The sequence below is a fragment of the Sturnira hondurensis genome, unplaced genomic scaffold (genome assembly GCF_014824575.4).
Source record: "Sturnira hondurensis isolate 20B ecotype Veracruz unplaced genomic scaffold, ASM1482457v3 Scaffold0022017, whole genome shotgun sequence".
Taxonomy (NCBI): Eukaryota; Metazoa; Chordata; class Mammalia; order Chiroptera; family Phyllostomidae; genus Sturnira; species Sturnira hondurensis.
This window is the reverse complement of record NW_028094648.1, coordinates 5,265,720-5,277,795: the sequence shown is the minus strand read 5'-3', so window position 1 is coordinate 5,277,795 and position 12,076 is coordinate 5,265,720. Positions and strand designations below refer to the sequence as shown.

Below are 12,076 nucleotides of genomic sequence, written 5' to 3'. Positions count from 1 at the left end.
CCATAACTCAGACTGTCAGGAATCAAACTGAATGCAAGTCCTACAATTTTGGAATTAGAGAAGAAACTATGTCCATATAAACTGGTAGGAGGAGCAGAGATGTGGAATGAGCTCGTCCCACACCCACCTGGAGGGATATCTCAGGAATGAGGGGTACCAGCCCCATACCAGGCCACCTAGCCTAGGGTTCCAGTGCCAGAAAGATAATCCCCATAACATCTGGCTGTAAAAACCAGTGGGGATTGAGTCAATAGAAATAAACTTCTGGAGTCCCAAGCAGTTTCTCTTAAAGGACCCATGCACAGATTTATCCAAACTCACTTCCTCTAATCTCTAGCACTCAGACAGCAGCTTGAAAATCACCAGTGGAATATAGACACCGAAGTGTCTGACTTCAGGGGTAGACCTGGGGGACATCTTTCTCCTAGACAGAGCAGCAAGCAGAGGCCATTGTTTCTTTTCTGAGTCTCTCTTCCTCCACAGAGCCACAGAGAGGTAAGCACCAGATCTGAGACTCCATCAACCTGGCTCACACTGTTTGCCCTGCCCTGGCTATTCTCTGTGGCTTTTCCATACAAATGGCTTGTATTGGCTCATGCTTCAGATCTTCCTAATATTCTCAAACAAGCAGCAGCTGGCCTCGGTGAGTTCCTATACCTCTTGCTAAGTGGCCCCAGGCCTGACACTAGCAGTGGTTGACCTTAGTTCATAGACTGGCCGTGTTTGGGCACCTCCAAGCACAGCACAAGTAGCAGTGATCTGCAGATTGCTTTATACCTTATTCGAAGTGGCCCCAGTTAGAGGGGCCAGAGTGACCACAGGTGGTGGTGGACCTTGGCCTGCATGTCCTGGGAAACCCCAGAGCCTGCACACCCAGTGGACAGCTATAGATGATGTTGGAGTACTACCTCCCAACCACCTTCACAAGTGACACAGTTGAGGGGCAGGTTCAACGGGCACAGGAGCCCTGCTGAAGTAAGTCCCAGTCAATGGAGTAGGCCCTGGGACAGGTGATCCTCCATGGGGGGTGGAGGTTGGTGATCAGTGGTCATAGCCAGTCCTTGCAGGTGACTGGCCTGGGTAAACTCCTCCCAACAACAATCAAGGCTCAACTATAAGAGAAGGGTATATTCAGCACACACAGATGGTGCACCTTGAGTACCCAGCTTGGGTGATAGGAGAGGCTGCAACTGGACCCTACAGGACACTGCTGAATTAGGCCACACTACCAAGACATGGAGTCAAAGCAGCTCTACCTAATGCATAGAAACAAACACAGGGGGGGCTGCCAAAATGAGGAGACAAAGAAACATTGCCCAAATGAAGAACAGAACAAAATTCCAGAAAAAGAACTAAACAAAATGGAGATAAGTAATCTGCGAGATGCACAGTTCAAAACACTGGTTATAAAAATGCTCAAGGAACTTAATGAGGACTTCAACAACATAAAAAAGATCCAGTCAGAAATGAAGGATACACTAACTGAAATAAAGAACAATTTACAGGGAGTCAACAGTAGAGTGGACAAAGACGAGAATCAAATCAATGATTTTGAACATAAGGAATCAAAAAACAACAAATCAGAACAGCCAGAAGAAAAAAGAATGAAAAAATAAGAAATGAGGATAGCATAAAGAGCCTTTGAGACAACTTTTGTGTCATTGACCATCCTGTAAAAATGCATATGCATTTTATTGAAATCCTATTAGTCACAGTTTCATGGACTGATTTTATCACTAACAAACAGATTCAGAACCATTTCCAATGATACCACTTTACTAACTAAATCTTAAATACACTATTCAATGACAAACAACAACATGTCTTACTAAGTTTCAATTATGTTTCCAGGATGAGGAAGTTACCAGTTGGAGCACTGAGCGAGTTAGGGTGTGGCATCATTAATTCAAGCAATAAATAAATCCCATGCCCTGACCTGTATGGAGGCACTTTTAAGGATTTATTAAAACAACGTCCAAGTTGTGTTTTTCCATTTATTTTAAGATTTTTCATTCAAAATAAAAATGAGCTGACCCAATAGGCCAGTTTCATTTCTTCAGCTGCTGAGCCAAGAGTCTGGCCTTGTACTCATTCCATACTTGCTGCTCCACCAGGTACTCCCTCAGGGCCTCCTCTGTGGGGTAGGCACACACCAGCTCTGAAGCACTTCTCCTGAAATCAGTGCTGGCTTCTGTGAGAAACAAGTTCTTGGGAATAAAAATGCATTCTACTCCTTCACTGATCTAGAGGAGAGAATAAACACATTTACTTATTTTTAGTTGTCTAATTCACAAGGGAAATGCAATGAGGGTCAAACATGGGTTTGAAAGAGTTAATGTGCCCCACAACCCCACCCAAGGGCCTAATCAATCAACAAGGATGTGCTGTGCCTATGAGGAGCTACTGCCTGGTCTACCCAATCTGGGCACCAGGATGGTCACTGTAAAAGTCACCTGGGCCCACGTCATCCTGACGTCCCTCCTTACCAAAACATTAAAGGATTCTGCATACGGACCATAAAGGATTAATTAAGAAAATATGTACCCCAAATGAGATAAGCTATGCACAGTTTATATGTAAGATAGGTAGCTGTACTACAGTTTTCAGGTAGCATTAGGTGTGGGTCTGATCTTCACTGTTAATCTCAGTCAGTAAGACAGTGTCCTGTGCCTCTACTCTGGTCCTCATCCCAGTCTTCCTCTCCTTCTCTTGCATCAGGTTCTCTGCCTCTGACCTTTGCTGTACACTTCTATGCTTCAGATGGGTCCCTATGTGCCAGAGATAAAGTTGTGAGCAAGAGACTGATCCTTTTCTCACATTAGACTTCTTTCTCTCTTCAATTATTCACAATTTCTGTCTCTCCCAAGGTTCAGCACAGTCATTCCTTCGGGTTTTGAAATTTGTGTTCTTTTTAAAATCGCTATTGCCCAATTCAATGTGTCAGACATTTGGGCCTCTTAAGTACTTCCTGTAGCAGGATGGGAGTGAATTAGAATCCTCTAGGATTTTCAAAGAGGAAAACGAAATATTCTGGTTTGGATATGCCTGCAAGTCCAGTCTCTCAGTTAGTGACTCTTCTTCTAGGGTTGCTCCACTGCTCTGATACAAATGTCCCCATTGCCACTGCCTGCTCTGGAAGGCGGAGGCTGGCCTTGCAGCAAGCACCTCTGTGGGCTCGTTGTGTATGGATTCTACAGGCAAGGCTCTGGTCATGCAACTTTCAAAACTACCTTGAATAAATATTCTTACTTTATATTATTTTAAAACTTTTGTGACTCTCAAAAAAAACAACAGAAAAGCCTGAGTCTTTTTACACTTTCCATTAACATGGCATAAATCCTGACATGGAAAGTGACTGATGGAAAAAAAAGGTATTTACTCTTGAAGAAAGATGATGTGACCAAATAAAATTACATGGCAAATTTTTTTAAAATTATAATTCTATTTAAATTATTTCAGTAATCCTGAACCTGAACTTTTTGATTCTCATGAGGTCATCTTCTTCTTTGGATTTCTCCTTTGTACAATGCTAGTAGCTGTTTGGTCTGTGAGTTCTCGTGTGTTAACCAAAGGGGAAAAGCATACCACTTTCCTAAGAAGGGTTCGGGGACCACTTTGGGAAAAGGCTGCACCCTTACCAGGTACAAATGCAGGTCACATGAACTGCCCAATGCTTCTGCCAAGCCCTAAAATTGTAAGAGAGCCTCAGTCACTAAAAATAAAAAGGACCTTTTTATCAGTGAAATTAAGCAAGAGACAAGAAGAATCAAGTCAGAAACACGAGTTTTTAAATTAATTCTACTATAGCAATAGTTTTCCAGGAATCAGATAAAATGGGAATATAAACTATATTCACAGGATTCTAAAATACATATAAAGCCGAGAATCATATATTCATAAGGAATGAGCCATACCACCAATTAAAACTTAACACATCCAAGACATGTAAGAAATTTTCCTAATGGCAAAAATGAATGATTAGTATTTGGGGGAATAGTGGGACTTGAGCTGGGACTTGTAAGAGAATGAATAATTTTTATTCAGGAAAGCAAATTAATAGTTGTCCAGACTATGAGAGAAAATGTAACCATTCATTTAATGTGATTGTTTTAATTACATATTTGCAAAATAAAAAATTAAATACAATATATATTAGAATCCTAATAGCAGGCTCTGAGAAAACATAATTTAATCTTAAGCCTCATCCCTCCATAGCTCACAAAGAATGGAGTCAGTGTATAAAACCAGATAAATGTGAGGCCAAATGAGCTTGTTTCTGATTCTCCACCTGAGCCCCATCTATAAAGACATTGCACTGTGACAACATGTGAAGGTCATAATCAGTCATCATGCTTCAGTGCTGACCTCCTGCAGTTCTAGAAATGAAGGCATTTCTTCTTTTGAAGTATACAGTAAGTGATAATCCATAAAAGTTACTTAGAAGTATTATAGGCCCTAGCTGGGTAGCTCAGTTGGTTAGAGAGTCATCACGAAAGGCCAAGGTTGCAAGTTCAATCTCTGGTCAGGACACACAGAAAAAGCAACCAATGAGTGCATAAATAAGTGGAACAACACATCGATGTTTCGATGTTCCAATGTTTCTCTCTGTCTCTGTCTTTCTCTCTCACCTTCCCTCCCTCCCTCTGCTTTCCTCTACTTAAAAAAAAGTGAAAAGAAAAACAAAAGTGTTATATACATGTTTGATGGAAATGATTAGAAATTAGGAAATATTTATTCAAAATATGTAAGTGACTACAAGAAAGATAAATGAGATGTGGTCTTCGCCTTCAAGAAATGAAAGTCTTGTTTGGAACACAAGGCCTGCTCTTTGAATTGATCTAATTGCATTCTGAAAAAAAAAATCTTTTTTAAAAAATAAATTAAATTCACATAAGGAGGAAACTAACATGTTCTGCATACTTAATATGTGCTGGACACTGGGCATATACTTTCTCATTTAATCTTCAACAGCAATGCTACGAAGGAGATAGAATGATTTTCATTTTGTAGGTAAGGAAACGGAGGTTCGTATAGAGGAGGTGACTTGGATGAAGTCATATAACTAGTGAGTGACAGTCCCCAGGAGCCAGTGCAGGTCGATGTCTCTTGGTACAATGTCCATGCTATTTTCATCACTACAGGGGCACCCATAGGACAAATGGGAGGAGAACAATCATTGTGAGGTACACGCTGAAGGAAAACTTTGCATGTGTTTGTAACTCCTTGTGTATTGATATTAATATCAAGATGTTATTAATAAAATGATATGGAGCCTTGGTTAAATTTTAACAAAATATTTCATAAATGACATAGGGCAGGAGCATCAGCAAATAGAAACCCAATTAAATGGGTTGAAGGAATCAGATTAATGTTATCCACCTGTTTAAAAAACTCTATCAGTTAAATAAATGTATTATTGTTCTCTTATTGCAATGTTTTTAATATTACAATTTTAAATTTAGAAGGCAGCTCTGTGTAGAGAAAAAAGCATTAGAACAGAAAACCTGAATTTGATTTTTAGCCCCCAAATTACTGTGGTATAATCCTAGGCAGTTTTTTTTGTCACTTTGAATCTTGTAGGAGTATTAATACCTCTCCTACCCCAGCCAGCCATCTATTCACCCACCCACCCACCCATTTACCCATCTATTGACCCATCCACCCACGCAACCATCTCTTTACTCAATTACCCATTCAATGTACATTTATTGAGAACCCACTAAGGGCCAGTCACTGGAGACATGTTAGAGTTAAACTGGGCCAGACTCTGCCCTCAAGGAGCCCACACTCTAAAAAGAGAGACAGAGATAAATATAAAATAATGTAGAAAAATGTGGTGGGTGCTGTAAAGAAAACCTGTCCTGGCTGCCGAGGGCAGAAAGGAAAGGGTACTTCCACTTGGTGAGAGGTAGAGGGGAAGGACAACTCATGGGCACCATGGGAGAGAGAAGACAGGCATCACGGAAAAGGTGGCACTTGAGCTAAGTCCCAGTAAAGTACATTAGTCATTTTTCCCAGTGAATCTGGGGTGTGATGTTGGGAGGGCTGTGATACGGGGAGGGTGTTTCAGCCAGAGGGAACCACATAAGTAAATACTCAAAGGCATGGGATGGTGTGGTAGTGAGCAAGCTACATACATGCAGTCTGAGTTGGCTGAGGTGCAGAGTGGGAGGGAGATGGAACAAGAGATGAGGCTAGAGAGGGTGGTTCGCCACTATGAGGTTTAATTTTATTCTATGGACATTGGGAAATTATGAAAATCCCTTAAATTAGAGTGAAATTATCAGATTTGCATTTAAGAAAGGCTACAGCTATAGAGAAACAAGATAAGATTATTATAAGAAAACATATGAAGAAGACTTACTGTAAACTGTAAATCACTACATAAATCACTATATAAATGCTTGGTCTTATTTTTACTCAATATAAGTCATGATTGGCTATATTATAGACCATGAGAGATAGGTAAAACATGAATTCTATGTAACTCTAAGTATTTAAACAAACAAATCTATGAAATGTAAAACATAAATGAATTATAATAATAAACTAAGAAAACTTACAAAAACTTCACCTTGCTCCAGAACTCTTATCTCAACAAAACATGTTGCTGATGAAAGTCCCTAAAAAGAATAAATCAAAATGTCGGTGATCTTTGGAAGGAGCAAGTGCTGAAGGGGATGTGAAGAAACGGAAACCCTTGTGCACTGCTGGTGGAAGTGTAAAATGGGGCAGCCACTGTGGAAAACAGAATTGTGGCTCCTCAGATTTGTTTTAAATAGAACCTCCATATAATTCAACAATTCCACTTCTGGGTATACATCCAAAAGATGTGAATCCCGTGTCTTGTGGCGACACTTGTATAGCCATGCTCATAGCAGTATGATTCACACTAGTCAAAAAGCAGGAGCAATCCAAGTGTCCACTGCTGAATGAATGGAAAACAAAATGTGGTGTATATGCATATAATGGAGTACTCTTCACTTCTTTAAAGAAAAGCAAATTCTCACGCATGCTACTATGTGGCAAAACCTTGAGGACGATATGCTGAGTGAAACAGGCCAGTCACCAAAGACGAGTTGTATGTATTCACTTACGCGAGGTACCTAGAGTAGTCAAGTTCAGAGAAACAGAAAGCAGAATGGTGGTTGCCATGGCCTGAGCGGGGGAGCAATGAGGCATTGTCTGCTGGGGAGAAAGTCTCAGTTTGGGAAGATGAAGATGTTCTGGAGACTGGTTGCTCAACAATGTGAAGATATTTAATACTACTGAACTGTACACTGAAATGATTAAGATGGTAGTTTTATGTTATATGTACTTATTATATTTAAAATGCATTGATAATTTAATAGATTAAAATTCATCAGAGGGACATAGGAACAATGATCATCAAACAAAAAAGTTTTATAGTGTGAAGGGTTTCTTTTCTTGCTTTTTGGTCAGGGAGGTGTGGTTTAAAGTCACAGAAATTATTATACACTATTGTCTCCTTTTGATGATAAATTAAACTAAGCTAATGTACACTTTGGGAACATTAAGAAAAAAATCAAGTGATTTTATATATTACTTTTAATTAAATAGCAGTTTTAAATAACCAGAAATACCACAGATCATTTGTGTTTTCATAATCACTCAAAAATAAATTGAAGAACAGAAATTTAGGAGGAAAACATTCAAATGAAGTTACTGCACGAATTATCTGCTATAAGCAAATGATTTGCTGAAGTGCATTTTCTTTGCAGCAAAATGATGTCAGGTTCACCCTACTAAGTTGTGTTGATCTGTCTTGACCCTATGCTTTCAGCAAGACAACTAGAAAGGAATGATTTCCAACTTACTAGCATGGTGGCTTCCAAACCTGAGTTCTAAGAATTATCTGAAGAATTTATGAAACTTGTAGATCCTTCAGCACCAGCTTTTCCCACCAAATTCAGATTCAGTAGGTCTGGGGTGAGGTGAAGGAATTTTAACCTCATATATGGTGGGGGTGGGACTCTGAGGCTTGGGGTTCACAGATAAACTTCATTGCAAACAGTTACATGAAAACAGCCTGTCCCATGCGTAGCTTCCATGTCCAGATGCAGCTGATAAATGACTAGTTCTAATTGGAAGGTTCTTTTTAATATTAAAAGGTCAATTCCTATCATGTGATGTTTATTCTTTGAACAGGATCTCCAACAACTTGACTGTAGTCCACAAGTCAAACTGAAAGTCTAAGATGGCCATGACTGTGACATGAACTTGCAGAAATTTCCAGCAGGCAGGAGTGTTGCCCATCACCTCTTCTGTTGGAAACTGCTCTGATCTCCCCAAACCCACAACAGATCATTTTAGAAAATTTAAATTATTTTGATTGCTTGTTCATTTAGTTGATTAGGTTCCTAATCAATATAAGTTTCTAATATAAGTTCCTAATAAATTTTGTTGATTAGGAACCTAATCAACAAAACAAACAAGCAAGCAAAGTAGAGCCAAAGACATTGAAATTGAGAAGAGGTTGACAGTGATCAGAGGGGAGAGGGGAGGGAATAATGGGAGAAAGGGGTGAAGGGTTTACAGGAACCAGTATAAAGGACATAGGGACAACAACAAGGAGGGGTGCAGATGAGGGAGGGAGGCAGGGATGGCTGGGCTGGAGGGGAGGGGTGGAGGAAAAGGCAGAAAACTGTACTTGAACAGCAATAAAAATTAAATTTAAAAAAATTACTTTGAGGATGCCTAATGGTGTCATCTGAAACACAAACAAAGGAGATGGAAGAAAGAAGGAGACCTGTCAATCGATGTCTGCGGAGAAGTTTTCTGGGTGGAGAAGATTTTCTTTTAACAACATCTCTGAAGAGCAATCAGAGAAGCAACCTCCAAGCTCCTGGATGCAATGGTGAAACAACGAAGTAAACTCTGAATTGTACAGCTGCCTCCAAGCTATGCACATTCAAATCTAATTGGCTACCAAGGCTTAAGCACAACCTTGACCAACTTTGTTCTTCTTTTTCAAGATTGTCTTCCTTATTCTGAGTCCTTTGAATTTCTAAAGGAGATTTGAGCCAAACACCTTTTGAGGAATAGTTTTATAAACAACTTAAAAGAGCATCAGCAAGTACCGAAATCTGTATGGCAAATTTCTAATTACTTAAAAAAAACTGCTCTGCTTGTGAACGAGAAAGCACTTACTCTTCCAGGAAGCTCTGTTTTTTCACTGCCTATCCAAACCTTGTCCATTCATTAAGGCTCGGTTCACTGACCACTCCAGGCCACATGGCTGCCTTTTCCTAAAGGGCTAGCTACCTACCACATACGTAAGACAACAGAGCACTTATTTACATGTGGTTTTACTGTCAGACTGCAGCAGCAAAGTGTAAACTTCTCAAGGACAGAGACAATGATATATATATCAATGTTATATATATATATTTTTTAAATCCCTGCCTGTTACAGCTTGAAATGTAAATCTGCATTTGTTGGATTAAATGCTACCCCTTCCCATTTATTTTCAAGCTAAGAATTATATATATGTATTTTAAATAAATAAAAAAGATATATTTTCTTAATTACCCAATCTAGCATAACTTTGGGCATAATAGTATGCAACTAACATCTTTGTTAAATTTAATTAGAAGCTAAGAGGATGCAACTAACATACTTAACATTTTTCTTTATGGCAGGCAATTCTCTTGGTGCATAAATAATTTTATTTAATTAAATAGAATAAAGTGGAAGTCACATGTGAGCATTATAATACATTTAGGATGTACAAATAAGATCTATCATTTTTATCAACTTAAAAGTGCTGGTTAAACTAATTTAACTACTCAAGGGCTCATTCCTCAGAATCCCAAATTTCTGCCTTGACTCATCCCTTCACCATGAAAATGTCAAATTTGAAATATTCAATATACTTTATAATATTGCTAGGCACATTCTCTAATAATTTACAGCAATACTTGTGCTTTTAAAAGTATGCTTAGAAAAATTATAAAAGTTCTAAAAATCTTTTCACTTTATGCATTTGCTTTATGCCGTGGAGTAAATAATAATCTGGAGAAGCAGATTTACTGTGAAATAATGAACCTTAAGCTTTACAGCGCCCCCTTGCACAGGCCTTCTCCAAGGTCTAGAAGAGGGTATTCTGTGAATAAACATATTCACAAGTACTTATATTTTTGTAAATGTTATGTATTTTAATTATAACTATTTAAGATAGCTTTTTCTTCCCACTAATAGTTTCTCTCCATCATATTTTTCAACTTGTCGGGTGGCAGTGGAGTGGCCAGAAGTGTTTTTGAAGATCCAGGTAGGAGAAGGGCGAGCTGGCGACACACTTCCCTTGGACTTACTGGGATACACTGATGTCGTTGTCAGTTACTTTTCTACATAATTAGGTTACTAGTAGCCTCCCAGAGAACACTGTCTTCCAGGAACAGTTTAAGTGCCCACTCGGTGACTCACCTGGCATCATGACACGGAGATGGGGGGTGCTGGCTATATTATGTTATGAACATAGAGAGAGAAAAGCCAGAAGCTGTTCTATGGAGAATTCTTCCAAGCATCAGACATGTAAAACTGTAAGTTGAAGATCTGACCTCATTCTCTGCTACTCAAAATGAAATTTCTATTTTGTCAAAAATAAGCTCTCTATTGTATAGAACTATAAACATGTCTCATGTATTTTTTAAAAAATATGTTTATTGATCTGAGAAAGAGAGAGAAATATCTATTGGTTGCCTCCTATATGCTCCCCAACCAGGCTATGTAACTTAGGTATGTGCCTTGACCAGGAATTAAACCCCCAGCCTTTCGGTGTACAGAGCAACACTCCAAACAACTGGCCACACCAGCCGGGGCTCATATATTTTTATGACACTCCAAGAAAACAAACATTTTCACGATTTCTATAAGTATAAATTTACAGTAACGTGCAAACAATGAGTGCTTCTGAGAGCAACTTCCATGTCTCTGAACCTCAACGTACCAGATCGCATCTTGGCATATATGACACACGTTGCAATGTGGCAATTCAGATGAAAGGGCTGAAAAATTCTTTTCCTTAAAAAAATTTCCCTAAACTATATAAGCTTCAGGTCCCAGAAAACCGGGATTGTCCTGAACAAACAATTCTGCTTAGATTATCCTCATGCAGGGAATCATAAAAGATGATGATGACAATATTGACTTTAAATACCACGAAGTCTGGTGGAGTGTTTTTATTTAAGTTTCAAGAACTTTTTCTTTCCAAATAAGACCTTGTGTTATGAAATGCAGTTGAACAACTTAGTTGTTGCTACTATGAGAAAATCAGATAATAATAAGATAAATGAGAAATAAACACAAAACAAGACAGAAAAAAATAGGTGTGGCCTGGCCGGTATGGCTCACTTCATTGGAGCATCATCCCATAAACTGAAAGGTTGAGGGTTTGATTCTTAGTCAGGGCACACACCTAGGTTGCTGGTTCGGTCCCCGGGTGGGTGTCTCTCTCACATCAGTGTTTCTCTCTCTCCCTTTCTTCCTCTCTGTCTAGAATTTTTTAAAAAATCAGTGTGAAGTCATAATCTTAAAAAGATATATCCTCATCTTTATCACTGTTAAGAGTATTCAAAACACTGGGGTAGCCCTGGCTGGTGTGGCTCAGCGGACTGAGCACTGACCTATGAACTGAAAGGTCACCAGTTCAATTTCCAGTCAGGGCTCAATTTCCTGTGCTTCCACCAGGTCCCCAGGGGTGGAAGCTTAGATTTGGGGTGCGTGGGAGGTAGCCACATGTTGGTGTTTCTCTCCCTCTCTCTCTGAAAATGAATAAATAAAATCTTTTAAAAAAACAGCACTGGGGTAGACAACAATTTCTTAGGATACAAAACACATTAATCCTAAAAAAATAAATAAATAAATAAAGTAGATCTCATCAAATGTAAAAACATTTATTCTTAACAATACATTGCTATTAACATAAAAGGGCAAGCCACAGACTAACAGAAAACATAAAGAGCAAATCAATAATAATTTTTTAATGAGTGAAGGACTGGAATGCTCACTTCATAAAAGAAAATATCTAAATACTTAAAAAGCATACTGAAAAAGT

General features: G+C 38.9%; 1 protein-coding gene across 1 annotated transcript in view; it reads right to left on the bottom strand.

The window, feature by feature from the left end:
- Positions 1 to 1,840: 1,840 nt before the first annotated feature.
- LOC118978649 (uncharacterized) overlaps positions 1,841 to 12,076 on the bottom strand; it is a 69,854-nt gene continuing 59,618 nt past the window's right edge. The window contains exons 12-14 of the mRNA XM_037034231.1: positions 6,564 to 6,623; positions 3,639 to 3,686; positions 1,841 to 2,243 (exon numbers count right to left, since the gene is read on the bottom strand). Of these exons, the coding sequence (XP_036890126.1) occupies positions 2,049 to 2,243; positions 3,639 to 3,686; positions 6,564 to 6,623 (303 nt within the window). The 3' untranslated portion in view covers positions 1,841 to 2,048. The remainder of the gene's footprint in view (positions 2,244 to 3,638; positions 3,687 to 6,563; positions 6,624 to 12,076) is intronic.